The sequence below is a fragment of the Penicillium maclennaniae genome (genome assembly GCF_028827695.1).
Source record: "Penicillium maclennaniae strain IBT 15551 chromosome Unknown utg000007l:1.0-4884863.0:1.0-4888362.0, whole genome shotgun sequence".
Lineage (NCBI taxonomy): Eukaryota > Fungi > Ascomycota > Eurotiomycetes > Eurotiales > Aspergillaceae > Penicillium > Penicillium maclennaniae.
In genome coordinates this window covers 559,742-572,491 of record NW_026623219.1, presented here as the reverse complement: position 1 = coordinate 572,491, position 12,750 = coordinate 559,742, and the positions used below count along the sequence as shown (strand labels likewise).

Here is a 12,750-nt window from a genome sequence, read left to right as displayed (position 1 = left end):
ATCATTGTACAGCACGTTCTGCGATGATCCCGAGGGGTTTCGGGTGATCCAGAACTACTTCGGTCTTCTTATCCGTGTATCGTAAGATTTGACAGATTTGACAGAATCTCACCGATCAAGAATTAGAATCCCACGGCCTTAGTGCGAGATACCCAGCAGTGCATCTATAGAGGGGAGAATTGAGAAACTTAAGAGCAATGACGATGACCGTGTTAATGACAATATCAGTTCACGAATCATACTGGACATGGGGATCGGACACGGTTCTTGCAACGCTTAGGCGCACGCCCCCGTGCGGGCATCCAATCTCCGGTCACCGGCCCAGTTTGAGGACGACTAAGCGGAATCGCTGCAGCGGGCTTGCCGGGAATTGCCGCGTTAGAGATGTATTCATATACCTGGGCCAAGCATGTTCATTCGCCTGGTTACTTCTGGAAGTTACTTCGCTGTGAAGTCTGTATCTATGTACCCGACCTAGCCCTGGAGTGACCACATACACACTACCGTAAGAAAAGCCCAAAAAAAAAAAAAGAGTAAAAACAAGAAGGAAGTGTCTTGTCACACAACCTAAGGTACCTTTCCAATACCCTGAGAACAAGGTAACTACAAAGTAACTCTCAGATCCACCTTTGAGAAGCGAGAATATTACAAAGTCAAGGTTGTCCTACTCGGACTCGCCCGCGACCATCTTGGTTGCCCCCCCTCCTCTCCCTCCTCCCTCAGCGAATCCACCCACACGCCCCCCCGAAATAGGCTGGACCCTCTCTCCTTTTCCTCTCCTCTCTTTTCTTCCCTCCCTCCCTCCGTATCTGCCTCGTTGACTCGTGGTAGCCTTAATTTCCAAGAGGCTCCTTCTTTGTAAGTCCCTCGGATCTTCCCCGGACACTGAGAAACCCCCGATTCCGGAGACCCGCAATTTCATTTTCTCAAAAATCCCCAGTGTTCGTGATTACGTTCGATTAGGGTCGAGAAACCAAGATTTGAGTCTCAAGATTCGTGGTGTTTGTGTGTCGAGTTGGCTTTAGTTTGTTGTGGCTCTCGGAAACTGACTTTTTTTTTCCTTCTACAGATCGCCTCAACCGGATCATCTGCTTCGCCGCTTCCACCCCCTGAACCGTCGCCGTTTGTTTCGAAGATTTCCTTCTCTACGACCATGTCTTCGTACTACGAACCTCAGGGCTGGCAGGCGCCCGCCGCTGCGCCGCGCCAGGTGTCGTGGGAGCAGCCCGTGCCGCCCTCCCGGTCAGGTATGGCTTCATCGTCAAAACTTGGTTTATTGGAATGAAAAAGTCATAACCTTGGTCTCTAGGTTCCAGCTCGGTCTCCCAGCGCGAGGACAGCCCGGCCTTCTCCTCTCAATTTGACGGTATGCACACCACTTTCGTTTCAGCGGTTCCTTTTTCCCACGCTTGTTTCGCCCCGTTGCGTTGCCCGGAGAAAATAATCATATCGGACTTCTCGGCGGACGGATACCAGACTCGACGAGAACTCTGGGAACTCGGCGATCAATGCACCGGGAATGGGATGATTGAATCATTTTGGGAGAGAAATTCATGCTGATTCGTTTTTGCAGAGGTTGATCGTGCGATCGACAATCTGGTCAAGAGCGGGAAGCTATGGAACGCTCCCCGCCGGGACTCGATGCCCATGATGATGGGCCGTCCCTACCCTGAATACGGTACGTGGCCACGCAACCGACCGACCCGACGTTAGATCTGATTCCGACGTCCCTCAGACCCTCGCATGGGTGGCGGCCCTCAGCGACACCACTCGGTCAGCGAATTCGAGGGCTCTCGAGCGCACCCGTCCGGCAACGTGCAGGGCTTCTACGCCTCGCAGCGTTACCAGGGTCGTCCCAATGAAGTAGAGCAGATGATGCAGGCGAAGCGTCGGATGGCGGCACAGCGTGAACGGGAGCTCCGCAACTATCACCAGGAGCAGCAGTACAACCGAAGTACGTGGTAGCGTGTGCTTTTCTCTTCCTTCCTGCTATATTCCCCCGTCTTTTTCTTCTTCCTTGTGCACCTATGTATCCGTCGGTCTTGTATAATATATTGTTTTTGGCTTTGTTCATTTCTTTCGAACTGGGTTTTTAATACTTTTCTTCTAAAGGCCTCCTCGCCGAGATGTCTGCAAACAAATCCGATCGCTCTACCAGCCCCGCTGCAGTGAGTGAAGAATCCCGTCGCGAGCTTCTCGCCCGTCAGCACCGAGCCCTCTATGGAAACGAGAGCCCCGCCTTCTTTCCCCCGGGCCCTCTGTCCGATGAGGCTGCTCGCTCCGAGAGCCAGCCCGCTGGCACTCCGTCTTCCGGAGTTCGTGGTGCCTCTCCTCGTGGAGGCGACCCGTTCGGCCTGACGCAGTCTGGACCTGCTGCTGACAGTGCCTCCGGCCTCCAGTCTCCCTCCCGCGCGAACAGCACCTCCTCGCCTAGCTCCGCTATCAACGCCAGCTTCTCCGAACAGCCCGTCACCTCGACCTCCTCGCCCGGTGCCGACTCGCCTTCCTCCCGCCAGCCTCCCGCTAAGCCCAGCACCGGCGCCATCGGCTCATCCGTGGGCCCTATCGGTTCTCGCCCCGCTGGAGGTCAGTCCGCTGGGACGTCCCCCCAACCCGGCGCTGAACAACGCCAAGCGCTCGACTACCCCTCTCCCCTCGCCTCTAGGCTTCGGATTCACTCCCGGTGAAGCTGCCGCCGCTGGCGAACGCTCCACATCCGCTGCGTCCAACCCAACTGCAACTGCTTCTGCCAATGGACCTGGTCCCAAAGACGGCGGCGTTGGTCTGGGCTGGAGCAACGGCAGTGGTGTCTGGGGCTCCAAGAGCGGGCTCGGCGTTCAGGCCTCTGTGTGGGGTTAAACACAGCTTTCAACATCTGTGATGGCGCTACGGCATGCATATTAAATTTTATCATTCCCTTTTTTATTCAAGGCGTTGTGCGAAGAAAATGGCTTACATCATGAAATACGGACTTTTCGGTACATACATGGCAGAACTACCGTTCTCCACTGATGTTGGTTTGTTATGTTGATTCTGGGCTGGGTTGAACTTTTGGTGGAAGAGGTGCTGCTCCTGTTGGAGTTGGCTTCTTTTACCATCCAGGGGGAGAAAAAGACAAAAACGAAAAGCAAACAAACCCTTACCCTCCAAGAGTGGTATCTCCGTCTTATTCTTGTTGAAGTTTGAACCCCAATCTGGTGCCATCTGGAGGGAAAAACAGTGGATCGGATATCGGATATCGGATACAGGCGCTGTTCGTGAAGTCCACGGAACTCTCATTTCTCGGTGTTTATCCTAAGGTATTTTGGTCTTTGATCTTTGTATTGCGTCTATTCTGGGCTGGGGTTTGGTTTTTTCGGTATGCACATTGGGTTTGGTCGACTTGTGGCTTGTGATATATATTTTTCAGAGGGGCGAACGTGTCTCGAGGCTCTTGAATTTTTATTTATTTTCTGGTTGGCATCGGCGACGGGAAAATGCTGGCGAGGGCTATGCTGATGTGAAAGTTCACTGGTGTCCTGTTGGGTTATCTTTCTTTTGTTTTCTCTCTTCGATATGGATATGGAGTTTCTTTGATTATTTTTAATTTCTCTTCACTTCCTCTTTTCCTTCTTTTATATTAATTTGGCAGCGGAGTTGCTCCCTTTCCACTCGTTGCTGGTGTTGGTTTCGTGGGCTGTTTTGCGTCTGAACCGCGCGCTCAATGCCAACACCCTCTTTAGGCTTTTGGCGTATTACTGACGAAGTGCCTAGTTGGGGAATAAATTGGTTTGAGGTGGTGGAGGCCTGACTTGTAAGTAAATATTGCTTTGTATCTTTTTTGACTCAATGGGAGACATCGATGATTTCTTCGACTTTGGTGTGGAAGAGGATGATTAACGGGGTCAATTTGCACGAGACCTGGATGTGCACCTGTGGATCATTCATGTTTCATTCTCATAAGCGATGTTCGTATGGAAGCATCAAATATTAAAAATTAAAAAAATAAACACCTTGCAAAGAGCAACGGTCCCGAGCCAGGAAGATTGGGATCACCCGAGGCTCGCGAACACAACCAGCCAACCACTAGCGAGTCTATACAGAACTCACATCTAGATATGTACTCTCAACTCTTCCGCACAGAAGGAGATCAGAAAAATTAAGCAAGAACGGCACATCAGGCACATCCAGAGAATCTAAGCAGCACTGGTGTTAGCCTCGGGCGAAAGAGCGCGCTCGTGTTCGCTCTGCGCTGTACCACCAGGCACAACATGCTCGATGCGCCTCTTCGCAGTGAATAGACCAGCAACACCTCCCTCTTGGTTTGTGCCGAGCCAGGGTTTCCGTGCTTCAGCGAGGGCCCGCTGACCGAGGTAGTAGATCAGCTGGCCGACGATAATCAACACAAAGGCAATCGGGGTACATCCAGTGGATGTGGTAGTGGAAGACCTTGATACCGATGCAAACGCCCCAGAAGTTCATGGTCAGCAGCGAGACATTGAAGAAGGCTGCCGAGGAGAGACGGAAGAGCAGGGGTGCAAGGCAGTAGAACAATACCAGGCACAGAGTGAAACCGACAAGATAGCCGCCCACTTTGCCGTCCCAGGTAGAGGTATGGTAGTTGCTACGCTCGAAGATGGCGGATTGGACGCCGTCAATGATGCAGCCGTAGAAAGAGAGTTGGCCAAGAACCTCGTACACGGGTCGCTTGCTGACAAAGTACTCTTCGGCGGTGTTGGTCAGACCGTAGAAGGAGGCACCCAGAAGAGCGAACAGGTCGCCCTTGAGTTGATTGCCGCTGGAGATGTCACCGCCGTTGGTGCCAGTGATGTGATCCGAGGCGATGAGCACGCCCATACCACCGATACAGACGGCGATACCGGCGATCTGAGTGAAATGGTAGCGCACCTTTAGGAAAAGGAACGAGATGATCACGACGACGACGATCGCCCAGAAGTTGATCAATTGCGCGCTGAGCATGGTGGTGTATTGGTATGCCAGCACAATAAAGTAGTTGCCTTCAACGTCACAAAACGCAAGAATAATGTCTGGAAACCAGGGTTAGTGGTGAGCTGAGAATGGGGGTTGGAAGGAACTATACATTTCCAGCCGTCACGGTAGCACAAACGGAGCCAGCCCTTGAACCCATAACGGTAGATTGTGTAAGGAGTGAAAATACATGTCAACACTACATAGTTGAGGAGGGTTTGGAAGGTGGGGATTGCCCAGCCCTCTTCGCCAAGAAGAGTAGTAAAGGTACTGGTCGAAGTATTGGCGATTGCGAGCAGTTGACTGGAGGTATTTTAATATTGCGCCAGAGAGAAGTCCGGTTTGAAAGATCACTTACCCCAGGATCACGATAATGTAGAATTCCTTGGTCTTTAAAAAGGCAAAGTAGCCTTTCTTCTGCTCGTCAACCTTGTCAGCTGGCGTCTCGGGGCCATTCTCGTTCTCCGTCTGCACTGCAGAGCTGCTTCGCACAACGGTAATGGCAGAGTCTTTGGGCAGCGACGGGGATACTGGCTCGGCCGTCTGCACGGTGATTTGGTCCTTAGAGCCGGACATGGCGTGAAGAGGACAAGAAAGCGGGGTCAAGCACCAAGCCGCAAATGTGACAAGATCTCAATATCTCGATACCTTCCTAGAGGGAGCTTTATAGCCAACCACGAGCGCAAAACTCCCAGAAGTCGCTCGTTCTAAGGCTAGTCGTGAAGACGGGGGGGGGAGGGGGAAGATAGGAAGAAGAGAAAAAAACAAGAGACTTCACGCCAATGCTACCGAGCAAGGAAAAAGAACCAGAGAGACGCCGGGTCTGGAACCTTTCCTGATCGGGCGTAGATAAAGAATCTGCCCTTCCAGCTCAGAGCCAATGAAACCGCCACTCCGAGCCAAAGCGGTGTCCGTGCGGAGCCCATAGCCTTTCACTTTGCAGTTGACATGCTTTCCCACCTGCTAAGTAAGGTCTCGATGCAGAATTGGAATCGAAGCTTCGGTGCGGGAGGCTAAATTCTCCCGCGTCAGACAAGCGCCCCCGGAGTCACGTTTCTATACTTAGCTCTGGTATGTTGGTCTGGATCAGAACGAGATCATAGAGTTCTGAGGGCTCGCAGTTGGGTCGGGTCGCGAAGACTAGTTGGATCTCGTAGGATCCTATGAGTCGGAAATAATTAGAACTATTTTGTGTAGAGGAATTCAAAAGGACACTCTCAAAATCATCCAAAACGCTGAAGAGCCAGTGTCCAAGGGTCGATTGTCCCCAAGTCAGGTACGGGAGACCAAGGCTTAAGCTGGCCTCGGCCCCGTCAGGTGGACCCCCTTCCAGATCATCCCATCTTCTCCCGTTCTTCTTCGATCGTCATCCCCTCCGCAGACTCTGTCATCATCACCTCCACCGGTTTCCCCCGTCCCCTTTTCTTCCAACTGGCACTCAGCTCCCGGCCCTCATCCCGGAGACGCCTGTGCCGAGTTGCCACTTTCCTACCGGATCATGGCGCTGGACCTACAGCCGCCCGACGGTCGCAAACGGGTCAAGGTCTACGAGCTGAGGAATAATGACTGGTTTGATCGCGGCACCGGTTTCTGTACCGGCACAATCATGGGGGTAAGCTCTGATTCCTTCGTTCCTGCATGCGCCGCCTTTGTCGCGACCGCGACGACCAGGGCGCGTGCTGTCTCTTCCGTTTTCCGTCTTTTCCCCCTCCCTCCAGCATCGGCAACCCGTCGCTAACCCGCGCCACGCTCATCACAGGAGGAACCACGAATATATGTCGAATCGGAAGATCAACCGCAGCGCGTTTTGCTCGAGACCAAGATCACCAAAGATGATGGCTATCAAAAACAGCAAGGTTTCTGTCCCACCACTTCCGCCTGACCGTGGCACCGAAGAAGGAATATGGTTTGACTGACTTGTATCACGCGATCAGAGACCTTGATTGTCTGGACGGAACAAAATGGCACGGATATGGCGCTGAGTTTTCAAGAGGCCGAGGGATGCGCGGTGATATGGTGAGAGTTTTCCCGAATGCCCGCGGTGTGTTTGTGCGCGCACTCGACTGACCGTCGCGATCATCTCCGACATCAGGGACTTCGTCAACACTGTTCAGCAACATCTTTTGAGCATAGCCACAGCCGGTGAGTCCGATTTTCCTGCTGGCTTTGCGCATTTCTAATTCAAGTCGCAGACGACGCCCTCTCAGACGACCTCGATAGCTACCAATCCATCGTATTGCCCGCGCCGGATCTGGGCAATCTCCCTGAAATTGAGCAGATCGTCCGAGCCGCCAGCATGACACAGAACGGTCGCGACGCGCTATCGAAATTTCTTATTCGTGACGACTACATCAACAAATTGGTTCCCTTGGTGTCAACAGCGGAGGACTTGGAGAGTCTAACTGATTTACATCGCCTCTGCAACATCATGAAATCTCTGATTCTCTTGAACGATAATGCCATTATCGAGATGGTAGTGTCCGACCATATAATACTGGGAGTGGTCGGGGCTCTGGAATGTACGTGTTCCATCGAAGGAGGGTGTAGAAGCAAAATGTTAATTGTGATTCGCAGATGACCCCGAATTTCCAACACACAAGGCAAACCACCGACAATATCTCGCAGATCAGTCGCGTTACAAGGAAGTCGTTCCCATCAAGGACAATCAGATTCGGCGAAAGATTCGCAGTACTTGGCGTTTGCAATACCTGAAGGATGTGGTCCTCGCGCGGATCCTAGACGATCCGACATTTTCCGTGCTCAACTCCCTCATCTTTTTCAATCAGATGGAAATTGTCAATCACATCCAGTCGAACGCCGTCTTCTTGCGCGAACTCTTTTCCGTGTTTGACCCCAGAAACACCGACGGCAAGCGCAAGGACGATGCGGTTCAATTTCTCCATCAGTGTGCTGGAATTGCGAAAAATTTACAGGCTCCGTCGCGGGCCCAGCTCTTTGGCAACTTCATCAGTCACGGACTGTTCGCAGTCATCGCCTTCGCCGTGAAGCATCCCAATCCTGCCATGCGCACGACGGGCATCGATATTCTGGTAGCATTGCTGGATCATGACCCTGTAATGATGCGCGGGTATATGCTCAAGGCAGTCAACGAGAAGAAGACACCACTCACGGATACTTTGATCGATCTACTTCATGCGGAGACCGACCTCGGTGTGAAGAATCAACTCGCTGATGCGATCAAGATCCTCCTGGATCCTCAGATTCCCCTGCAGGATCCGCTCGCACGGGCTGGTCCCGATTATTTTAAAGTCCGCTCCTCCAACCTGCTCTCTGATGCATTTGTTCAGCAACATTTCGATGAATCTTCCAAGCGACTATTCCAGCCACTAAAACAACTTGCCAACCGTGCCTCCCGTGAGTTATACACCACGTCAGCCAAGAAGGTCTGAGCTAACCATGCGCAGTTAATGACTTGACCTTCCAAGAAGTCACGCTTTACTCGCATCTTGTTGACATCCTCACCTTTTTCGTCCGTCAACATCTCTTCCGCACCCGTAATGCAATCCACAGTGAACAGCTTGCTCCTCGAGTGGCCCAACTGCTCACAGCCCCTCAGAAAACCGTGAAGCTAGGTAGGTGTTCTGCTTGCACCCTGGACCCAGTCACTGACCGAACTAGTTGCCCTCAAATTTTTCCGCACACTTATTAGCCTCCAAGATACCTTTTACCAAGCCCTCATGACGCATAACAATACCTTTGGCTTGATTCTTGATATCGTCCTCGAAACCATGCCCCGTGACAACCTTCTCAACTCCGCCTGCCTCGAGCTTTTCGAATTCATCAAACGGGAAAACATTAAACCATTTATCGTCCATGTGGTTGAGAAGTACCGTGAGAAGCTTAAACGAATTACCTACGTTGACACCTTCCAAAATCTCATCCTGCGCTATGATCAGATGCAAGGCTATGGTGCCGAGGCCGAATCTACGCTCTTTAGCCAAGATGAGAGTGATACACCGCAGCAAATGCCCTTGAACGGTCAGCGCTGGCAGGGTGTGAAGGAATTGGACGCGACGGAAGAGGAGTACTTCGCTGGATCCGATGACGAAGATGAGGTGAGTGAATTGTGTTCCCTGATAATCTGACCCCCTTTGTGTGAACACCAAACTGATTCGAACCCCAGTGGCAACAGGAAAATCGTGCTGCTCTTACTGCTGGTACCGTCAATGGATCTGCTTCTCCATTGGTCAAGCCACTGGTTGATTATCCAGATGATGACGATGAAGATGCGATGGATACTAAGCCCGAGGACGACCCACACAGACTTGCAGAAGATCAGCCATCAAAAGTGGCAGCTGTCCAGGGTGAGAATTCCTCTGAAGCGACCGTCACCCCCACCTCGCCAACGCAGAATCCCCCTGTTCTTGAACGCCTCGCCGAAAAACGCCGCCGCGAGGAAGAGGACGAGGATGAGCTGGTCAAACTTGCCACTGGACCCAAGCGCCGGAGCTCTACAAGTAGTAATTCCAGTGCTGGTTCAATCCACCGGAAGAAGACCATGTCAATCGGCTCGATCGGGTCCGCTGAAAAGAGCACCATGTTAGGCGCCAACGCGGCGCCAAAGAGAATCGCCATCAACCTGGGCCCAGCGGTTAAGCCATCTCTTCCCGATGAGCCATCTTGCGAAGACGCCCCATCAAGCACCAGCGAGAAGGAAAACCATCGCGACGACAGCCAGGGTGAAGGCTGATCAGATACCCAGCCGCCTCACATCCTTCCCCTTTTTTTTTTTGATTTCGACTTGGCGAGCTAGATACCAGATTCCAGAGCCCCTCTGTATTTTCTGCTTTTTGCTGCTATTTGGCGATCCATTTCTTTGTCCTTTCTTCCCTCGGCGGTCCATAACCAGCGGTGCTGTATTTTTTGTTGGTGATCTGGGATGAATGATGTACATTGCGCTCGGGAGTCTATGCATTGGATCCGACCTCGGCTTCCTTTTTTTTTGCTATTCCTTTTTGACGGGGGTTAGAATCCGGGTCCGGGGTGGTGCTTAGGTCGGGGAGTCGGGACCTCTCACAATACATTGCATTTAAGATGCTATCTTACTTATTCCAGATCTGTATAAATGTGTAGATCACGGTCTGGAGCTCGGCCCGGCTCACATGGCGGATCCACTGGCTCCGTGTTCGCAATCCCGTCCGGTGCATCAACGTCCTTCCTATTGCGACATTCCACAAAACAGTTCTCCGAGCACTTCACCAATTCAATTCTCTAATCTCTAATTTGAATTGAGAACTTCCGTCACTTTTCGGCTTGGACACACCTCATCAACCTTGCTCTACACAATTACGTCCCCGCCAAAAGCAAAAGCCATGGACCCTCAGATCACCCCAAATACATTCTGCACCTATACAGGATCACCGTCTTCAGCAGAAACATCAATCTTCTTCATATCAGGTAATCCAGGTCTAATCGGCTACTACCACCCTTTCCTCTCACTCCTAGCGCAAAACCTGGGGGAAACTTCGAACCAGAGCAAACCCGCCTATCAAATCTACGGGTGCAGCCTTGGAGGCTTTGAAGTTGATGAAAATCTCTCTTCCAATGATCTCAACTCGCAAAACAAATCTAGAAGAGGGGACTCTAAGCTCTATGACCTGGAAGACCAGGTCTGCTTCGTTCATCAGCGCCTTGACATCGTCATGAACGGGTTTGCTTCCAACGCGCCGCGAAACCGGAAAGTAATCCTGATCGGACATTCTGTGGGCGCTTATATAGCCATGGAAGTCATTAGACGACACCGCGAAAGCAATAGTTCTTTCGATATCGTCGGAGGCGTTATGCTGTTTCCGACTGTGATGGATATTGCTGCTTCGCCGTCTGGTCAGAAACTGACAGTACGCATATCCTTTCCCTTTGGTGGGGTGAGTTTTTGTTAATTGCTTCTAGGGTCTTTTGTCGATTATCCCGAGGCTGGCTTTGGTTGTTGGGTTCTTTGCGAGGTTGCTTACTTTTACTCTGCCAATGGTTGCTTTGAGGTCTGTTGTGAGGGTTGTGATGAACGATCCTCCGGAGCATGCCTTGGATACGACGTGTACCTTTTTGAGGAGTCGTGGAGGCGTTAGGCAGGCTTTGTATGTGTTCCACTTTCACTTCCACTTCGTCTTCTTCGTTGGTCTGATTTGATCTAATGGTTCAATAAAGGCACATGGCTGCTGATGAGATGCGGACCATCACGTCTGATAAATGGGCTGATGACGTATGGGGTGTTGCTCATGCGCGCGAGCCTATCACGAAGATGTTCTTCTATTTTGGTGTGAATGATCACTGGGTTGCGGAGAAGACGAGGGACGATATCATTGCGGCTCGAGGGGAGAAAGAGGGCTCTGGGCCGAGGATGTTTGTTTGTGAAGAGGGTTTGCCTCATGCCTTCTGTTTAAGTGAGTTCGAGTCTACGCCTACGGAGTTCAAGTCTGGGTGCTAATAAGAAGCAGAGCATAGTAAGATCATGGCTCGCAAGGTTGCAGACATGATAGAGGATATGACAAATATATAGATGGACGTCTAGAGAGCAAATATCAGGGGGCCCAAAAAAAAATTGCAGCTACCTGCATTGCTGGGTATCTTATGGACATATTATCACGGGTATCTCAAGCGACGCGCCGCCTTTCCTTCCGATCATGTTAGGAAAGGCATGGATATTCATGAAACCAAAGATCAAGTCATACTCCTCAGATGCAACATGCTAGAATGATCACAGGAAGAAAAGAACGTAATCACACTCGATTCCCCTGTCCTCCCTGGTATGCGATCCCGGCTCTTCGAAACAAATCGCCCAGGACATCCGCCTGACCTTGTGGCTGCGCAGGTGGCTGCTGGTTATGTTGAGGATGTACCAAAGGGTTCATGTTCTGATACAGTTGTTGCTGATGTTGCTCAGGACTGACATGGTGTGCGCGGACGCTCCATCCATCGTCCTCTGCTCGCTGCTGCCCGAATAAGTCCTTCAGGGACATCTGACGGCCCATGGCCGTGCTGGCTTGTGCTTCTTCCACAGGTGGTTTTTGCATCTCTGCTGCCGCGGCAGCAACGTGCATGCCATTTTGACGCGTCTCCTCGAGACGCTGGCGCGCCATCTTCAAGCTCTGTCCAGCGTGGGCGGCGCACTGGCGAATCAGGTCGGCGTTTATAGTGCGAGCATCGGCAGTCGAATTAGGCGGAGGTTCTTGGTATATCCAAATACCGTAAATGCGCACGTCCGTGGAGTTACCGTTCTGGCCGCCGCCTGCGATTCCGTTGGTACCCCTCTCGCCTTCGGTGGCTTCGTCCGCTTTAAGGATCACGTAGGTCTCTGTCAATTCGACATTCTCACTTTCTGTAAGAGGAAGTTCAAAATTCTGAAGGCCTGATCGGTTCAACACAAATACGGAGTATCGATCTTCACCCAGGCTACCCGGGGTCAGCTGGCAGACGAACATAGTGCCCTCTACTTTCATCTTTTCCCACCCCCGCGTGGTGGGACTAAAGATATAGACGACTGAGTAAGGGGCCAGAGAGAGGATCGAGGCGATAGAAGGGTTATGACGCTGCAGAACCAAGAGGTTCAGCTCCTCGTTAGAGCGAAGCGGTGGTAATTGATTCTGCATGTCGGAGACGTAGACCGTATCGGATTCATAGTCGGTGTGATTATTGGAGTAGTGGTGATTATTCTGTCGCCGTGATTTGTGGGAAGCCATGGTGGCTGCGTGGAGATGTAAAGTGTAGAAAAATGAAGACGTGGTGAAGAGGCGTGGAGAGGTGATCCGACCCTATTGCGAGTGG

At 51.7% G+C, this 12,750-nt stretch overlaps 5 protein-coding genes across 5 annotated transcripts; 3 read left to right on the top strand and 2 right to left on the bottom strand.

The window, feature by feature from the left end:
• Nucleotides 1-1,153: 1,153 nt before the first annotated feature.
• On the top strand, nt 1,154-2,859 carry N7477_007420 (uncharacterized protein; the record flags this gene model as incomplete). The annotated part of the gene is made up of 6 exons (XM_056969083.1): nt 1,154-1,247; nt 1,310-1,366; nt 1,574-1,678; nt 1,736-1,954; nt 2,113-2,586; nt 2,666-2,859. 6 exons carry the CDS (start codon nt 1,154-1,156, stop codon nt 2,857-2,859), a joined length of 1,143 nt encoding a protein of 380 aa, XP_056819115.1.
• A 1,316-nt stretch (nt 2,860-4,175) lies between these two features.
• Nucleotides 4,176-5,544, bottom strand: N7477_007419 (DUF914 domain membrane protein; the record flags this gene model as incomplete). The annotated part of the gene is made up of 4 exons (XM_056969082.1): nt 4,176-4,364; nt 4,429-5,027; nt 5,081-5,271; nt 5,327-5,544. 4 exons carry the CDS (start codon nt 5,542-5,544, stop codon nt 4,176-4,178), a joined length of 1,197 nt encoding a protein of 398 aa, XP_056819114.1.
• Nucleotides 5,545-6,466: 922 nt separating this feature from the next.
• On the top strand, nt 6,467-9,679 carry N7477_007418 (SMEK family protein; the record flags this gene model as incomplete). The annotated part of the gene is made up of 9 exons (XM_056969081.1): nt 6,467-6,580; nt 6,728-6,824; nt 6,903-6,984; nt 7,061-7,110; nt 7,161-7,487; nt 7,543-8,343; nt 8,394-8,561; nt 8,608-9,044; nt 9,113-9,679. The coding sequence occupies 9 exons, from the start codon at nt 6,467-6,469 to the stop codon at nt 9,677-9,679; spliced, it is 2,643 nt and encodes an 880-aa protein (XP_056819113.1).
• A 622-nt stretch (nt 9,680-10,301) lies between these two features.
• On the top strand, nt 10,302-11,413 carry N7477_007417 (bifunctional triacylglycerol lipase/ester hydrolase; the record flags this gene model as incomplete). The annotated part of the gene is made up of 3 exons (XM_056969080.1): nt 10,302-10,826; nt 10,879-11,063; nt 11,134-11,413. The coding sequence occupies 3 exons, from the start codon at nt 10,302-10,304 to the stop codon at nt 11,411-11,413; spliced, it is 990 nt and encodes a 329-aa protein (XP_056819112.1).
• Nucleotides 11,414-11,705: 292 nt separating this feature from the next.
• Nucleotides 11,706-12,665, bottom strand: N7477_007416 (Dcp1 family protein; the record flags this gene model as incomplete). The annotated part of the gene is made up of 1 exon (XM_056969079.1): nt 11,706-12,665. The coding sequence occupies one exon, from the start codon at nt 12,663-12,665 to the stop codon at nt 11,706-11,708; it is 960 nt and encodes a 319-aa protein (XP_056819111.1).
• Between the last annotated feature and the right edge of the window lie 85 nt (nt 12,666-12,750).